The sequence below is a fragment of the Tachyglossus aculeatus genome, chromosome 4, assembly GCF_015852505.1.
Source record: "Tachyglossus aculeatus isolate mTacAcu1 chromosome 4, mTacAcu1.pri, whole genome shotgun sequence".
Taxonomy (NCBI): domain Eukaryota; kingdom Metazoa; phylum Chordata; class Mammalia; order Monotremata; family Tachyglossidae; genus Tachyglossus; species Tachyglossus aculeatus.
The window spans coordinates 62,642,173-62,660,412 of record NC_052069.1 but is presented as its reverse complement, the minus strand read 5'-3'; the positions used below and the strand labels follow the sequence as shown (position 1 = coordinate 62,660,412).

General features: G+C 44.3%; 1 protein-coding gene across 2 annotated transcripts in view; it reads right to left on the bottom strand.

Moving 5' to 3' along the window:
* The window catches only part of KIF14 (kinesin family member 14), a 90,758-nt gene that overhangs the window by 46,914 nt on the left and 25,604 nt on the right, over window positions 1-18,240 (bottom strand). For both annotated transcript variants that reach the window (XM_038746043.1, XM_038746042.1), the window contains exons 11-17: window positions 10,693-10,840; window positions 10,102-10,165; window positions 9,714-9,898; window positions 8,389-8,491; window positions 7,602-7,762; window positions 1,798-1,945; window positions 1,059-1,211 (exon numbers count right to left, since the gene is read on the bottom strand). In XM_038746043.1, coding sequence (XP_038601971.1) covers window positions 1,059-1,211; window positions 1,798-1,945; window positions 7,602-7,762; window positions 8,389-8,491; window positions 9,714-9,898; window positions 10,102-10,165; window positions 10,693-10,840 — 962 coding nt within the window. The remainder of the gene's footprint in view (window positions 1-1,058; window positions 1,212-1,797; window positions 1,946-7,601; window positions 7,763-8,388; window positions 8,492-9,713; window positions 9,899-10,101; window positions 10,166-10,692; window positions 10,841-18,240) is intronic.

The following is an 18,240-nucleotide window of genomic DNA, read 5'->3' as shown; positions in this document are numbered from 1 at the left end:
TCATCTGTAAAATGGGGATTGAGACTGTGACCACCCCTGTGGGACAACCTGATCACCCTGTAACCTCCCCAGCGCTTAGAACAGTGCTCTGCATATAGTAAGCGCTTAACAAATACCATCATTATTACTATTATTATGCAATATTAACAGTTTTCATTATTAGTAATAATGATAATTTCACTATTTGTAATATGTGTCAATCACTGTACTAAGAGTTGGGGTAGATACAAGATAATCAGGTCCAAAATGGGGCTCACAGTCTAAGTAGGAGGGAGAACAGGTATTCAATCCCCATTTTGCAGATAGGGGAACTGAGGCACAGAGTAGTTAAATGACTTGCCCAGGGTCACAAAGCAGATAAATTGTGGACCCGGGATTAAAACCCAGGTCCTCTGACTCCAAGGCCTATGCTTTTCCCACTAGGCAACACTGCTTTCCAAATGTGCCTTAAAAATGTGCCCGATTGCAACCTCATAAAAAAAAGTATTTGTCATACTGTGCCTCGATCTCATTTCGAGAAGCAGCATGGCTCAGTGGAAAGAGCACGGGCTTGGGAGTCAGAGGTCATGGGTTCGAATCCCGCTCTGTCACTTCTCAGCTCTGTGACCTTGGGCAAGCCACTTAACTTCTCTGTGCCTCAGTTATCTCATTTGTAAAATGGGGATTAAGACTGTGAGCCCCACGTGGGACAAGCTGATCCCACTGTAACCTCCCCAGTGCTTAGAACAGTGCTTTGCACATAGTAAGTGCTTAGTAAATGCTATTATTATTATTATTATTATTATTATTATTATTATTATTATTATTATTATTATTATTATTATTATTATCTAGCTTGCCAGCAACTCCTTGCTTCCTTGCCTGGAATTCCCTCCCTCTTCATAGCCAACAGAGCGGCACTCTACCCTTGCTTGCAGTTGTATGCAGGGGCAAAAAATGCCCTAACTCCAATAGTGAGCGAGTATCTTTCCAGGCTGTATGCCCATCTCCTTGCCAGTCTGCAAAGATCCCACACACTAAACAGAGGTCAGAAATTCGAGAAACAAATGTGAAATTACTTGTTTAGTAGCCAGAGCTTCCATTTCTAACCGCTTCTTATTAACGTGGACTTCCTGTTCAAGATGTTGCTTGACTTTTTCCAATTCCTGAATTTTGTGAGTAGCCGTTCGGTTATTCATTTCTTGCATTTTCTTCCGCTGTGATTCCTCTTTCTTTACAAAACAAAACAAAAAAACCAAGGTCAAAAAGTGGTTTGCCTTTTTCTCCGCAAAAGATCTATTCCCCTAGATTTATTATTAATCGTATTTATTGAGTGCTTACTGTGTGCAAAGCACTGTACTAAGCGCTTGGAAGAGTACAATACAACATCAAACACAATCCCTGCCCACAATGAGCTCACAGTCTAGAGGGCTCGCATTTAGTTATACTCATGACAGAGTTACCATACAGGTCCCCTTTACAACAGAGGTGAAATTCCTAATACAAAAAAAGAATAGCCTCTCCATTTTTAATAACAATAATAATAATGTTAAGTGCTTACTATGTGCGAAGCACTGTTCTAAGCACTGAGGGGATACAAGGTGATCAGGTTGTCCCACGTGGGGCTCACAGTCTCAATCCCCATTTTCCAGATGAGGTTACAGAGGCCCAGAGAAGTGAAGTGACTTGCCCAAAGTCACACAGCTGACAAGTGGATTAGAACCCATGATCTCTGACTCCCAAGCCTGGGCTCTTTCCACTGGACCACACTGCTTCTCTGCATCCCATTATACGTAACATGCCCCCAGAAGTAACTACCAGCTCTGCTTCCAGGGCTTTTATCCTGCTCTCATAGGCGGTTCTTTGAGAAGAAAGTTCTTGCTGAGCTAATTCCTTTGCAATTTGAATTCCTTGCATCATTTCTTCCTTAGCTTTTAAACGGGCCTCTTCAATTTCAGCTTCAAGTCTAAAAAAAAGGCAAAATTTGTGCAATTTGTTTCAAGAGCCTATAATAGTCTCTTCCTCTAGACTATAACCTCCCTGTGAGCAAGGAACATGACTACCAACTGTTATACTGTACTTTTCCAAGCGCTTAGTACAGTGCCCTGCACACAATATGCACTCAATAAATACCACTGATTGATTGAATGCGTGTAAAGTACTGTTCTGAGCCCTGGAGTAGGTACAAGTTAACCATGGTAGACAACACCTGTTTAAAAAGTCCTTCCCTCAGTATACGTCAGTCCTAGTCCAGAAATTCAACTGTGGCAATCTTTAAATTAGTTATTTAGTTTTCAGATATTAGAGTTAATGTTATACAATAATTGTGAGATTATATATCATATATATATGTATATTACATATGTGATATATACACTCCAGGAGGCCTTCCCAGACTGAGCCCCCACTTCATCCTCTCCTCCTCCTCCCCTCTCCATCACCCCCCCCGCCCTACAGCACTTGTATCAATCAATCAATCAATCAATCAATCGTATTTATTGAGCGCTTACTATGTGCAGAGCACTGTACTAAGCGCTTGGGAAGTACAAATTGGCATCACATAGAGACAGTCCCTACCCAACAGTGGGCTCACAGTCTAAAAGGGGGAGACAGAGAACAGAACCAAACATACCAACAAAATAAAATACGTAGGATAGAAATGCACAAGTAAAATAAATAAATAAGTAAATAAATAGAGTAATAAATATGTACAACCATATATACATATATACAGGTGCTGTGGGGAAGGGAAGGAGGTAAGACGGGGGGATGGAAAGGGGGACGAGGGGGAGAGGAAAGAAGGGGCTCAGTCTGGGAAGGCCTCCTGGAGGAGGTGAGCTCTCAGCAGGGCCTTGAAGGGAGGAAGAGAGCTAGCTTGGCGGATGGGCAGAGGGAGGGCATTCCAGGCCCGGGGGATGACGTGGGCCGGGGGTCGATGGCGGGACAGGCGAGAGCGAGGTACAGTGAGGAGATTAGTGGTGGATGAGCGGAGGGTGCGGGCTGGGCAGTAGAAGGAGAGAAGGGAGGTGAGGTAGGAGGGGGCGAGGTGATGGACAGCCTTGAAGCCCAGGGTGAGGAGTTTCTGCCTGATGCGCAGATTGATCGGTAGCCATTGGAGGTTTTTGAGGAGGGGAGTAATATGTCCAGAGCGTTTCTGGACAAAGATAATCCGGGCAGCAGCATGAAGTATGGATTGAAGTGGAGAGAGACACGAGGATGGGAGATCAGAGAGAAGGCTAGTGCAGTAGTCCAGACGGGATAGGATGAGAGCTTGAATGAGCAGGGTAGCAGTTTGGATGGAGAGGAAAGGGCGGATCTTGGCAATGTTGCGGAGCTGAGACCGGCAGGTTTTGGTGACGGCTTGGATGTGAGGGGTGAATGAGAGAGCAGAGTCGAGGATGACACCAAGGTTGCGGGCTTGTGAGACGGGAAGGATGGTAGTGCCGTCAACAGAGATGGGAAAGTCAGGGAGAGGACAAGGTTTGGGAGGGAAGACAAGGAGCTCAGTCTTCGACATGTTGAGCTTTAGGTGGCGGGCGGACATCCAGATGGAGATGTCCTGAAGGCAGGAGGAGATGCGAGCCTGGAGAGATGGGGAGAGAGCAGGGGCAGAGATGTAGATCTGGGTGTCATCAGCGTAGAGATGATAGTTGAAGCCGTGGGAGCGAATGAGGTCACCAAGGGAGTGAGTGTAGATTGAGAACAGAAGGGGACCAAGCACTGAACCTTGGGGAACCCCCACAGTAAGAGGATGGGAGGGGGAGGAGGAGCCTGCAAAAGAGACTGAGAAAGAACGACCGGAGAGATAAGAGGAGAACCAGGAGAGGACGGAGTCTGTGAAGCCAAGGTCAGATAACGTGTGGAGGAGAAGGGGGTGGTCCACAGTGTCAAAGGCAGCTGAGAGGTCGAGGAGGATTAGGACAGAGTATGAGCCGTTGGATTTGGCAAGCAGGAGGTCATTGGTGACCTTTGAGAGCGCAGTTTCCGTGGAATGAAGGGGACGGAAGCCAGACTGGAGGGGGTCGAGGAGAGAGTTGTTGTTGAGGAATTCTAGGCAGCGCGTGTAGACAACTCGTTCAAGGAGTTTGGAAAGGAATGGTAGGAGGGATATGGGACGATAACTAGAAGGTGAGGTGGGGTCAAGAGAGGGTTTTTTTTAGGATGGGAGAGACATGGGCATGTTTGAAGGCAGAGGGGAAGGAACCAGTGGAGAGTGAGCGGTTGAAGATGGAAGTTAAGGAGGGGAGAAGGGATGGAGCGAGAGATTTCATAAGATGAGAGGGAATGGGGTCAGAAGCACAGGTGGCCGGAGTAGCACTTGAGAGGAGGGAGGAGAGTTCCTCTGAGGATACCGCTGGGAAGGATGGGAGAGTAGCAGAGAGTGTTGAGAGCCGGGGGGTTGGAGAAAGGGGGGGAAGAGACTTTGGGGAGGTCGGACCTGATGGATTTAATTTTGTTAATGAAGTAGGAGGCCAGATCGTTGGGGGTGAGGGAAGGAGGAGGGGGAGGAACCGGGGGCCTGAGAAGGGAGTTGAATGTACGGAAGAGCTGGCGGGGGTGATGGGCATGGGTGTCAATAAGGGAGGAGAAATAGTTTTGTCTGGCAGAAGAGAGGGCTGAGTTAAGGCAGGAAAGGATAAACTTGAAGTGAACGAGGTTGGCATGGTGTTTAGACTTTCGCCAGCAGCGTTCGGCAGCTCGAGCATAAGAGCGAAGGAGGCAGACAGTGGCAGTGATCCAGGGCTGTGGGTTAGTGGTGCGAGAGCGGCGAAGGGAAAGGGGAGCGAGCGAGTCTAGCTGAGTAGAAAGGGTAGAGTTGAGAGCAGTAATCTGATCATCAAGACTGGGTAGAGAGGAGAGGGCGGCGAGGTGGGGTGTGAGGCGCTCCGAAAGATGGGTGGGGGTCCAGAGAGCGGAGATCTCTGTGAGGGAGTAATACGGATTTACGGGGGAAAGGTGTGTGAGTGAGGAGGCAGGTGAGAAGATTATGATCAGAGAGAGGGATTACAGAGTTGGTGAGGGTGGACACAGTGCAGCGGTAGGAGATGATGAGGTCGAGGGTATGACCAAGTTGGTGAGTGGGTGAGGTGGGGTGGAGGAAGAGGTTGGCAGCGTCAAGTAGAGATAGAAGGCGGGAGGCAGAGGAGTCGTTAGGGATATCCATGTGGATATTGAAGTCTCCGAGGATCAGAGTGGGCATGGAGAAGGAGAGAAGGAATGTGAGGAAGGGGTCAAAGTCGTTAAAGAAGTTGGAAGTGGGGCCCGGAGGGCGGTAGATGACGGCTACAAGAATCTGGAGGGGGTGGTAGAGGCGAATAATGTGGGCTTCAAAGGAAGGGAAGGAAAGGGAAGGGGGAGGAGGGATAGTGCGAAAGCGACATTGGGGGGCGAGAAGGAAACCGACACCTCCTCCTTTTCCGGTGAGTCTGGGGGAGTGGGAGAAGAAGAGGCCTGCACTGCAGAGAGCAGCAGAAGAGACCGTGTCGTCCGGCGACATATTACTCTATTTTACTTGTACTTTGTCCAGAAGCTTTCCCTGATTTTCACATTGATTTGCCCCTTTAAATTCTTGGTATTCATCTCACTCACAGCACATTTGTGCATATTCATTTCCCTTATCTCTAATTTATTTGAAATCTGTCTCCTCCTCTGCCACCTTTATTGCATTGTATTCTCCCAAGCATCTAGGACAGTGCTCAGTTACGGTGCTCACAACATGGCTAAAGTCACCCTTTCCTCTCCATCGCAACTGCCACTATCCTGATCCAAGCACTTATCCTATCAGACCTTTACTACATCAGCTCCCTCCTTCCTGTCCCTCCCTACTCCAGTCCACACTTCACTCTGCTGCCTGGATAATTCTCCCCAAAAACGTTCAGTCCAGGTTTCCCCACTTAATCAAGCAATAAAGTATTTACTGAGGACTTGAGTACAGAATATAGCACTAAGAGCTCAAAAACCTCCAGCGGTTGCCCTCCACCTTCACATTAAACAGAAACTCCTTACTAGAGGCTTTAAAGTATTCGATCACTTTGCAAACTCTTTCTTATCTCTGATTTCCTTCTACAAGTCAGCATGGTCATTTCACTCCTCTAACACCAACCTACTCCCTGTACCTCGATCTCATCTATCTCACCACCAGCTCTTCACCCATATCCTTCCTCTGGTCTGGAACTCCCTCCTTCTTCATAGCCAAAAAACCACCACTCTCCCCCATCCTTCAAAGTCTTATTGAAATCGCATCTCCTCCAAAAGGCCTTCCCTGACTAAGCCCTCATTTCTCCTACGCCCTCTCCCTTCTGCATTGTCCTTGACTTGACTCTTTGGTCACCCCCACAGCACTTATGTGCATAACCATAAGTTATTTTAATATCTGTCTCCCATTCTAGACTGTAAGGTCCTTGTGGGCAGGGAATGTGTCTACCAACTCTACTATATTGCACTCTCCTAAGAGCCTAGTATACTGCTCTGCACACAGTAAGTGCTCAATAAATGTGACTGATTGACTGATGCAGAGTCAAGGTGGGATATATGTGCTTGGATCAGAGTGGTAGTAAGGATGGAGAGGAAGGCTTAAATTCTAAAGCTCTGGAAAAGTAGAACCTACAGGATTTGTTGACCTATTGTATATGAGGGTTGATTAAACGAGATGAGTTGAGGATAATGCCAAGGTTATGGGCTTGTGAGACAGGGAGAATTATGTGATGAGAAAATCAAGGGGAGGACAGGGTTTGGGTGGGAAGTGGAGGAGTTCTCTTTTGGACATGTTAAGTTTGAGATGTCCAAGGGACATTCAGATGGAGATGTCCTGAAGGCAGGGGAAAATGTAAGATTTTAAAGAAAGACAGAGTTGGAGAGGTAGATTTGGGAATCGTCTGTGTAGAGATAGGGGTTGGGATTGTAGAAATGAATGAATTCTCCAAGGGAGCATGTGTGGATGGAGAATAAAATGGGACCTAGAACGGAGCCTTGAGGGACTCCCAAAGTGAGGGAGTGAGACAAGGAGCCTGTGAAATCAATCAATCGTATTTATTGAGTGCTTACTGTGTGCAGAGCACTGTACTAAGTGCTTGGGAAGTACAAGTTGGCAACATATAGAGACGGTCCCTACCCAACAGTGGGCTCACAGTCTAGAAGGGGGAGACTGAGAAAAAAACCAAACATATTAACAAAATAAAGTAAATAGAATAAATAGAATAGATATGTACAAGTAAAATAAATAAATAGAGTAATAAATATGAAAGAGAATGAGAAAGAGTGGCCAGACAGATAGGAGGAGAACCAGGAGAGGACAGTGAAGCCATGTTTAGATAACTGTTTCCAGGAGAAAGGGGTGGTCCACAGTGTTGAAGGCAGTTAAGGTCAAGGAGGATTAGGATAGAGTAGAGGCCAGTGGTTTTGGCCAGAAGGAGATCATTAGTGACCTGAGAGAGATGGGGCAGTTTCTATGGAGTGGAGGGGGAGGAAGTTAGATTCCAGGGAATCAAGGAGAGAATTTGAGTCAGCAGGTGCAAATAACTTAGCTTTAGTATCCCTCTTCTGAAGAGCTCAGGACACTTAATATTTATTTGCCTTTATTATCAAAATATTCCTCATGACTTAATAGAAGCATCAGTACTTACCGTGATCTTTGTGCCATTAGAAGTTCATTTTTTGCAAATTCAAAGTCCTTTGCGCCATCACTTGTCAGAACTGTCCCATATGCTGATCTTTTTCCTTTCTGAACTTCTACAGGATGGTTCAATCTGAAATAATGATCTCCACCTAGAATCACCCTGTCACTCTGAAAAACAAAAGCACAAATGTAGTTCTTTTTTAAATGGTATTTGCGAAGTGCTTATTATGTGTCAAGCACTGTTCTAAGTGCTAGAGTAGAAAAAATCAGACAGGTTGGACACAGCCCCTGTCCCATACAGGGCTCACAGTCTAAATAGGAGAGAGAGAACAGGTATTTTGCTTTATAATCACATGAAGAAGTAAAAGAAAACAATTCTTAGCAGCTTTAAATAGAATTAAAATGTTTAATAGCTATATCCTCCAGCGCTTAGAACTGTGCTTCACAAATAGTAAGCGCTTAACAAATACCATCATTATTATTATAAGCAGCGTGGCTTAGTGAAAGAGTATGGGCTTGGGAGTCAGAGGTCATGAGTTCTAATCCCAGCTCCAGCACTTGTCAGCTGTGTGACTTTGGGCAAGTCGCTTCACTTCTCTGTGCTTCAGTTACTTCACCTGTAAAATGGGGATTCAGACTGAGCACCATGTGGGACAACCTGATAACCTTGCATCTACCTTAGAATAGTGCTTGGCACATAGTAAGCGCTTAAGAAATGCCATCATTATTATTATTATTAATATTATTATTAGGCTTAAAACAATACACAAATATTTTTGTATCACTAAACTTACGTGATGAAGAACTGTTAGCTCTGAAATATGTTTTCCATTTACATAGGTCTTTGCTTCTCCTAGGGGAGTAATAGTCACCATGCCATCAAAATTCTTGATAACACTATTGAAAAGAAACAAAAGAAATAATGACAGCATTAATAGCTTTGATTATATATATGATCATAAACTTTGCAGTTAAGTAGCATCCTTAAATTCTTGGTATTCATCTCACTCACAGGACATTTGTGCATATCCATTTCCCTTATCTGTAATTTATTTGTAATCTGTCTCCTCCTCTGCCACCTTTATTGCATGGCATTCTCCCAAGCATCCAGAACAGTGCTCGGTTACAGAGCTCCCAATTATGCTTTTATATGAAGGATCTGCTAGCAAAATTTTTGTAATAAAAAACTTAGGATCCAGATATATGACCCTTCATTTTTACTGTTTCCCTTGGAAATTACAATAAAGATCACCATTCTTTCTTCCCTAGGAGTAGCAGCATGACCTAGTGGAAAAACCACAGGCCTGAGAGTCAGAGGACCTGAGTTCTAATCTTGGGCTCTGTCAAATGCTTGTTAATAGTAATAATGATGACATTTGTTAAGCGCTTACTATGTGCAAAGCACTGTTCTAAGCGCTGGGGAGGATACAAGGTGATCAGGTTGTCCCACATGGGGCTCACAGTCTTAATCCCCATTTTACAGATGAGGTAACTGAGGCCCAGAGAAGTTAAGTGACTTGCCCAAAGTCACACAGCTGAATTGGCAGAGCCGGAATTTGAACCCATGACCTCTGACTCCCAAGTCCGGGCTCTTTCCACTGAGCCATGCTGCTTCTCAGCAAAGTCCTTGATCTTGGGCAAAGTCACAACTTCTCTGTGCCTTAGCTCTCCTGATTTCCTTCCTTCCTTAGATTGTGAGCCTCATGCGGGACAGGGACTGTGTCCAACCTAATTAACCTACAGTGCTTAGAACACACAGTAAGCGCTTAAATATCATTTAAAAAATCTTTGTAGCCTAAAGTCTGAACTAAATAAGAATCCCCTTACACAAATAAAAAATGAATTATTTGCAGGCCTTGGCCAAGAGAAAACTAATTCTAGCAACCAAAGGAGAGCAAGTATAACTTTTGGAAAAAATTTCTAGGAATTCTATTGAAATGTCGGGTTTTGAATAACAACAACCTTAAAAGCAATCTATACTATCCTTCTAACTCAAGGATAGGTATCAAAACAGCCACAAAAAATTAGTAACCATGAACTCAAACAGTAAATGAAGGGAAGGAAAATGATATCAGGAGTCTTTCTAAGAAAAAAAAAAGACTTTAGAGACCTTACGTACCAATGATCATCAGCAATCAGCACCCCAGTGAGTTGAATATCATGATTTGAGTTTGGTTTATACTTTCCAACTGTAGTTTGTCCTTCTTTTATCATATACAGCAGCATCTCAGACAGCTGAGGATCTTCATTGAGGTTGACAAGGTTGGGCAGTCGGTTGTCCATTTTGAATGTAATTCCTGCTTTCTAGGTGAAGGATAGAGAAAGACGTGATTAAAGGTCGCTGTGATGTTTCAAAATGTAAAAATGCAAAATTTGCCTTGCACATATTTAAAGCTAATTTGGGGCTGGCAGTGCTCACGGTGGGAGAAACTAGAATAGCTCCAGATACTACACTAACTTGCAATTTGGGATTTCACTTTTTTTTCAGAAGTAAAACAAACTGGTACCTGCAGTTCCTTCGTTTCTTGAATTTTTCTTAATTCTGCTTGCTCAAACTTTTGCTTCCAGGCCCTACCCAAAAGAAATGAGAAAGTTCATTTTGAAGCATTATTAGATTCAAGGAAGAACTTCTTGAGAGACAGGGAGTTACATGACCCTGGATTAGGCAAAAGAGATTCTCAATCACTGGTGGTGGGATGAGGGAAAGAACAGTCTGGAATGATGGTTTTAAACCAAATTGGGTTCAGTGCTCAGCTACCACTGAGTTTGGTGCTTGGCATTTAAACCAATGGAAGCCATTGTATTCAAAGTAGTAGCATGGTCTTCTGTGATATCTGGACGCTTATATTCTCCCCTTCATGAGGGGTCTCTAATTCAACTCATTAAGAGCTGAGGAAGATGACAAGGCAATTTAGCCTGTAAGTTTAGTACCAAGGTGAATTCAAAAATGCCCAGAATACCAGTGACAGTCTGAAAAAAAGGATCTGAAAGTGATTGCCTCAATAAAAATATAAAGACAATTGGGCCTCTTAAAGGCTGTTTGTATGATTCTATGTCAGAGCACCCAGTACAGTCAAAAATGAAAATAACTGCCTCACCTTTGCATTTCTGCTATATCTCTCTCCTGCTGATGTAATTTCATCCTTAAGGAAGTTATTTCTTGTCGACAGCGACTATATCTTTCAGGGTCAATGTTTTGAGTACTCCTTTGAGCGGCTTTCAGCTTCTCAATTTCGGCTTTCAGTTCTAAATTTTTTTAAAAGTTACATCAGGATTAATAAAATGTAACGGGCATTTCCTACTGTTACATGTAAGCATTCTTTCATATTTCAAAATGTCCAGCTTTCTAAAGGAAAGATTACTTGAGGATTCTGCCTTAAGATTTTTAATGTAAGGAATGGATTTTAATTTTTACTGAACGTAATTGAATTTCTAGCCGATCATTCAATCACATTTGTTGGGTGCTTACTGTTTGGAGAACACTGAGCTGAGTGATGGGGGAGTGCAACAGAGTTGAAAGACACATTCCTTGCCCACAAGTGGCTTACAGTCTAGAGAGGGAGACAGACATTAAAATAAATTATGGATATGTACCAAGTGTTGTGGGGTTCAGCTGGGGGTGAATATCACATGCTTAAAGGGTACAGATTCAAGTATATAGGTGAAGGAAAAGAGAGAGGGAGTAGGGGAAATGAGGGCTTAGTCGGGGAAGGCCTCTTAGAGGAGATATGCTTTTAGTAGGACTTTGAAAATGGGGAGAGAGGTCATCGCTCAGACATGAAGACTGTTGCCAACCTGTACTTCCCAAGCACTTAGTACAGTGCTCTGCACACAGTAAGCGCTCAATACGATTGATTGATTGATTGATGAAGAGGGAGGGAGAGAGTTCCAGGTCAGAGGGAGGATTGGGGAAGTGTGCAGTGATGAGATAGATGGGATTGAGATATAGTGAGTAGGTTGGTGTTAAAGGAGCAAACTGTGTGAGCTGGGTTGTAGTAGAGAAGCAGCGTGGCTCGGTGGAAAGAGCATGGGCTTTGGAGTCAGAGGTCATATTCAAATCCTGGCTCCGCCACTTGTCAGCTGTGTGACTTTGGGCAAGTCACTTAACTTCTCTGGGCCTCAGTTACCTCATCTGTAAAATGGAGATTAAGACTGAGAGCCCCACGTGGGACGACCTGATCACCTTGTAACCTCCTCAGTGCTTAGAACAGTGCTTTGCACATAGCAAGCGCTTAATAAATGCCATCATTATTAGTAGTAATAGTAGGAAATAGACAAGGTAAGGTAGAAGAAAGAGAGCTGATTTGAGCACCTTGAAGCCAATGGTTAAGGATTTCTGTTGGTTGCGGGGGTGAATGCGCAACCTCTGGAGGTTCGTGAGGAGTGGGAAGAAGTTGATGACTTTTATAGAAAAATGATCCAGGCAGCAGAGTGAAGTAAGTACTGAAGTGGGCAGACATAGAAGACAGGGAGGACATTGTGAACATAGAATCAACAGGATTTACTGATACATTGAATATGTGAATTTTTTTTTTTAATTAGGGTTAAACTAAAATTAACAATGCAAAATTTAAGTTTAAATAATAATAATAATAATGGCATTTATTACATGTTTACTATGTGCAAAGCACTATTCCAAGTGCTGGGGATGTTACAAGGTGATCAGGTTGTCCCACGGGGGGCTCACCGTCTTCATCCCCATTTGACAGATGAGGGAACTGAGACACAGAGAAGTTAAATGACTTGCCCAAAGTCACACAGCTGATAATTGGCAGAGCGGGGATTTGAACCCATGACCTCTGACTCCAAAGCCCGGGCTCTTTCCACTGAGCCACGCTGCTTCTCTAAAGCGTTATAAAGAGTTTAAAGAGCTATAAGACTTTCTAAAAATGTTCATTGCTAGAACTGATTTAAATTGATCTTATGAATCGATCAATCGGTGGTATTTATTGAGCATTATGGGCAGAGCACTGTACTAAGCACTTAGGAGAGTAAAGTACAACAGAGTTGTACCAATTCTTATCAGTTGGTCAACTGATTTACCATATTTGCATGATGAATGGCAAGTTCTACACTCTGCCGTAAAATCAACCCGTGTTTTGCTATGTGACTTCCTGATGGTTTGGTATTTTTAAATGCAATGAATATTGTTCTGGGAGATTTCTTGTTGGGGAAAAGTAGCCTGAGGGTTATGATCTCCACCATTGTAGGGGGCAAACATGACCTACTGAAAAGAAAATGAAACTGGTCATCAGTCAATCATATTTATTGAGCGCTTACAATGTGCAGAGCACTGTACTTTGCGCTTGGGAGAGTTGGCACATGCATTCATCAAGAGATGCAGGTTCTAGTCCTGTTCCCACATTTGTTTCTCTGTGAAGCAATCAATGGCATTTATTGAGTGCTTACAATGTGCAGAGCACTGTACTAAGCGCTTGGAAGAGTACAACAAAGTCAGTAGACACCCTGCATGCCCACAAGGCACTAACACAAGAAGCAGCATGGCTTAGTGAAAAGAGCAAGGGCTTGGGAGTCAGAGGTCGTGGATTCTAATCCAGGCTCCACCACTTATCAGCTGTGTGACTTTGGACAAGTCACTTAACTTCTCTGTGCCTCAGCTACCTCATCTGTAAAATGGGGATTAAGACTGTGAGCCCCACGTGGGACAACCTCATTACCTTGTATCTACCCCAGCGCTTAGAACAGTGCTTGGCACATAGTAAGCACTTAACCAATACCATCATTGTTATTAACACACTAGAGGGAGAAGGGATAGAAGTGAGGTTCTTTCAGAGGTAATTATTTTAGCAAACACATTATATTAATTGGTTAAATGGAGGGGAGTGCTTTGAGAAATTACTATTAGTTGAATCGTTTTGCTGAATTGCTTCTGCTGGTTTTATTGCTGTAGTAGCATTTATCGAGCACTCGGTGTGGAATGTTGTACTAGGTGCTTGAGGAGTACTGAATAAAGAGGTGACAATATCTGGCAATATAAAGTAAAACACAAACTTCCCCACTCTCAAAATATGTCAGTATTCACCCATGCAACATTTCTTTTAAACAATGGTTGTAGAATAGGTCATGAACTCCATACAGGTTACGTCCAGTGTGGCCACTTTGCCATGTCCATCTTTATTGATGGCTCTGTTACTAGCTTTTGCCCATTTTATAGCCTTCTCAGTTTGAACAAGTTACTTATCCTGAGTGTCAATTTCCCATTTGTAAAATGGGGATTAAAATACTTGTTTTCCCTCTCTCAGACTGTGAGTGTTTTGTGGGACATAGACTATGTTCAACCTGATTAGCTTGTACTGTGTGCCTGTCACATAGTAAATGCTTCACAAATACCATACAGAAAAAACTAATCTCATTTCAGAATGTGTTAAATTTAGCCTGTCATTTATTTCCTTGTGTGTGTCCTCTCCCCCTTCTAAATTGTGAGTCCCTTTAGGTCCAGGACCCTCATCAAAATTAATATCTGGGCATTTTTCCCCAACACTTAGAGGAATGTTGTGTGCATTGAAAGAATTTAATAAATGTTAATATCGATGGATTTTCCCCACTCTGTAAAGAGTCTGGAGTTCCATTCACGTAACTAGCACTCATGGTCAGTTTTTGCAAATTTCACGTTTTCTCTCTCCGATATTGAGTCTCCGCCTCAGAAGCAAAATGGAGATATTGTCAGCTTTTGATTTAATTAAAGATTTATTTCAGGTCTTTGGATGTAGTGACACTCAGTGTTGCTCCCTGCACTTCTCTATTAGACAAGCTGCAAAGATTGTATGCTCTACCAAGATTCAGTTTGAAGCCAGACTGCAATTCAGGTTGATGATATTCTTTAGCAGCCTAAGAGGCACTAATAGCTTCTTCAATGATAACAGCAGAGAAGTTCCCTAACCCACCCCCTCAGAGTTTCCACAGACCATTTTCTGACCTTCCTTTTTAAAGATGGTGATTAAGGAGTTGTCTCTGAAATTCTGGGTTGCATATATTGAGAATAAACTTGGGCAGATATCTGAGGAATAGTTCCCTCCTCGCTTGTATATTTCTGCAGGAAACGCATCAGATTCTGGTGCTTTTACCATTTTCCTCTGCTTTGATTGTGGCAGTGATTTTTTCAAAATGTGGAATTGATGTGGAAGAAAAATGCGGAAGCAGTGTTGCCGAGTGGATAGAGCGTGAGCCTGGGAATAAGAAGGACCTGTGTTCTAATCCCTATTCCTCTACTTTTCTGTTGTGTTACCTTGGGTAAGTCACTTCACTTCTCAGGGCTTCAATAACCTCATCTGTAAAATGGGGATTAAGACTGTGAGCCCCATGTGGGACAGGGACTGTGTCCACCTAATTAGCTTGTATCTATCCCAGTGCTTGGAACAATGCCTGGCACATATTAAGTGCTTAACAAATACCATAAAAAAAGCTATGACTTCAATCAATCAATGGTATTTATTGAACGCTTCCTATGTGCGGAACACCATGCTAAGTGCTCGGCAGAGCACATTCAACAGAATTAGCAGACACATTCCCTGCCCATAACGGGCTAAGAGTCAAAAGGACAAGCTTACAGTCTAAAGGCGATTTTCTACAATTTGCAGGGTCTTCTCAATGGTTCACTGGAATGTTTCTTAAAATATATCATATATTATGAGCCCCTTAAGGGCCAGGGCCACTATCAGAATTAATGTCTGGACTGTAAGCTCTAGACTGGAAATTGCAAGTTCGCTATGGGCATGGAATGTATTTGCTTATTCTGTTGTATTTTCCTTCCTTGAGTACAGTGATCTGCACATTAGCGCCCAATGAATACCATTCATTCATACAATTGTCTTTAATGAGTGCTTACTGTGTGCAAAGCACTGTACTAAGCACTTGGGAGAGTACAATAAAACAACAGACACATTCCTGCTCACAGTGAGCTCACAGTCTAGAGGGGGAGATCAACATTAATATAAATAAATGAATAGGGCTCACGCTGTGCTAGCAGAGCAAGATTCCCTCTTTGTCTTTAAAGAGAATAGTTTCTTCTGTTCTCTTCTGTGGGGCTGGGATAATGTGTATGACAGCATTTTACTCGTCACTAAAGAAGATATAAATCCTTAATTTGGTGCCAGTCAGCATATCCCTGCATCTCACCAATCATGGCATTTTTGGTCAAACATTTCTTATCTTAAGGAGAAACAGTGTGGCTCAGTGGAAAGAGCACGGGCTTTGGAGTCAGAGGTCAGGGGTTCAAATCCCGGCTCCACTAGTTGTCAGCTGTGTGACTTTGGACAAGTCACCTAACTTCTCTGTGCCTCAGTTACTTCATCTGTAAAATGGGGATTAAGACTGTGAGCCCCCTGTGAAAAAACCTGATCACCTTGTAACCTCCCCAGGGCTTAGAACAGGTCTGAGCTCCCCAAAGTCACTCCTCCCCCTTCTCCAACCTCCCTGCTCTCAACCCTCTCCATTATTCTCCCATCCTTCCCAGCAGTATTCTCAGATGAGATCTCCTCCCTCCTCTCAAGTGCCACTCCAGCCACCTGTGCTTCTGACCCCATTTCCTCTCATTTTATGAAATCTCTCCCCCCTTCCCTTCTCCCCTCCTTAACTTCCATCTTCAACCACTCACTCTCCACTGGTTCCTTCCATTCTGCCTTCAAACATGCCCACGTCTCCCCCATCCTAAAAAAACCCTCTCATGACCCCACCTCCCCTTCTAGTTATCATCCTATCTCCCTCCTACCCTTCCTTCCCAAACTCCTTGAACGAGTCGTCTACACCCGCTGCCTCGAATTCCTCAACGCCAACTCTCTCCTCGACTCCCTCCAATCTGTCTTCTGTCCCCTACACTCCACCGAAACTGCCCTCTCAAAGGTGACGAATGATCTCCTTCTTGCCAAATCCAACGGCTCCTACTCTATCCTAATCCTCCTCGACCTCTCAGCTGCCTTCGACACTGTGGACCACCCCCTTCTCCTCAACACGCTATCCGACCCTGGCTTCACAGACTCTGTCCTCTCCTGGTTCTCCTCATATTTCTCCGGCCATTCATTCTCAGTCTCCTTTGCGGGCTCCTCCTCCCCTTCCCATCCCCTTACTGTAGGGGTTCCTCAAGGGTCAGTTCTTGGTCCCCTTCTGTTCTCTATCTACACTCACTCCCTTGGTGAACTCATTTGCTCCCACGGCTTCAACTATCATCTCTACGCTGATGACACCCAAATCTACATCTCTGCCCCTGCTCTCTCTCTGTCCCTTCAGGCGCAGGTCACCTCCTGCCTTCAGGACATCTCCATCTGGATGTCTGCCCACCATCTAAAACTCAATATGTCCAAGACTGAACTCCTTATCTTCCCTCCCAAACCCTGGCCTCTCCCTGACTTTCCCATCACTATAGACGGCACTACCATCCTTCCCGTCTCACAAGCCCACAACCTTGGTGTCACCCTCAACTCTGCTCTCTCACTCACTCCTCACATCCAATCCGCCACCAAAACCTGCCGATCTCACCTCCACAACATCGCCAAGATCCGCCCTTTCCTCTCCATCCAAACCGCTACCTTGCTTGTTCAATCTCCCATCCTATCCCGACTGGATTATTGCAACGGCCTCCTCTCTGGTCTCCCATCCTCCTGTCTCTCCCCACTTCAGTCTATACTTCGTACTGCTGTCCGGATCATCTTTGTGCAGAAACGCTCTGGGCATGTTACTCTCCTCCTCAAAAATCTCCAGGAGCTACCAGTCAACCTACACATCAAGCAAAAACTCCTCACCCTGGGCTTCAAGGCTGTCCATCACCTTGCCCCCTCCTACCTCACCTCCCTTCTCTCCTTCTCCAGCCCAGCCCGCACCCTCCACTCCTCTGCCGCCACTAGCCTCCTCACCGTGCCTCGTTCTCGCCTGTCCCGCCGTCGACCCCCGGCCCACATCCTCCCCCGGGCCTGGAATGCCCTCCCTCTGCCCATCCGCCAAGCTAGCTCTCTTCCTCCCTTCAAAGCCCTACTGAGAGCTCACCTCCTCCAGGAGACCTTCCCAGACTGAGCCCCCTCCTTCCTCTTCCCCTCCCCATCCCCCCCCGGCCCTACCTCCTTCCCCTCCCCACAGCACCTGTATATATGTTTGTACAGATTTTTTACTCTATTTATTTTACTTGTACATATTTACTATTCTATTTATTTTGTCAATGATGTGCAACTAGCTTTACTTCTATTTATTCTGATGACTTGACACCTGACCACATGCTTTGTTTTGTTGTCTGTCTCCCCCTTCTAGACTGTGAGCCCATTGTGGGGTAGGGGCAGTCTCTACATGTTGCCAACTTGCACGTCCCAAGTGCTTAGTACAGTGCTCTGCACACAGTAAGCGCTCAATAAATACGATTGAATGAATGAATGAATGCTTGGCACATAGTAAGCGCTTAATAAATGCCATCATTATTATTTTGATTTGCAAGTCACAGCACCAGTTTTTGTAGGTCTCCCTTTTCAGACACATTTCCTACCCACAACAAGCTACCAACTCAAATTAACAAAGACCATAAATACAATTTTTAAAAATCATTAATCATATCACTAGACTTTAAGCTCATTATGGGCAAGGAACGTGTCTGCTAGTTTCTCTTGTACTCTCCCAAGTGCTTAGAATTGTGCTCTGCACATAGTAAG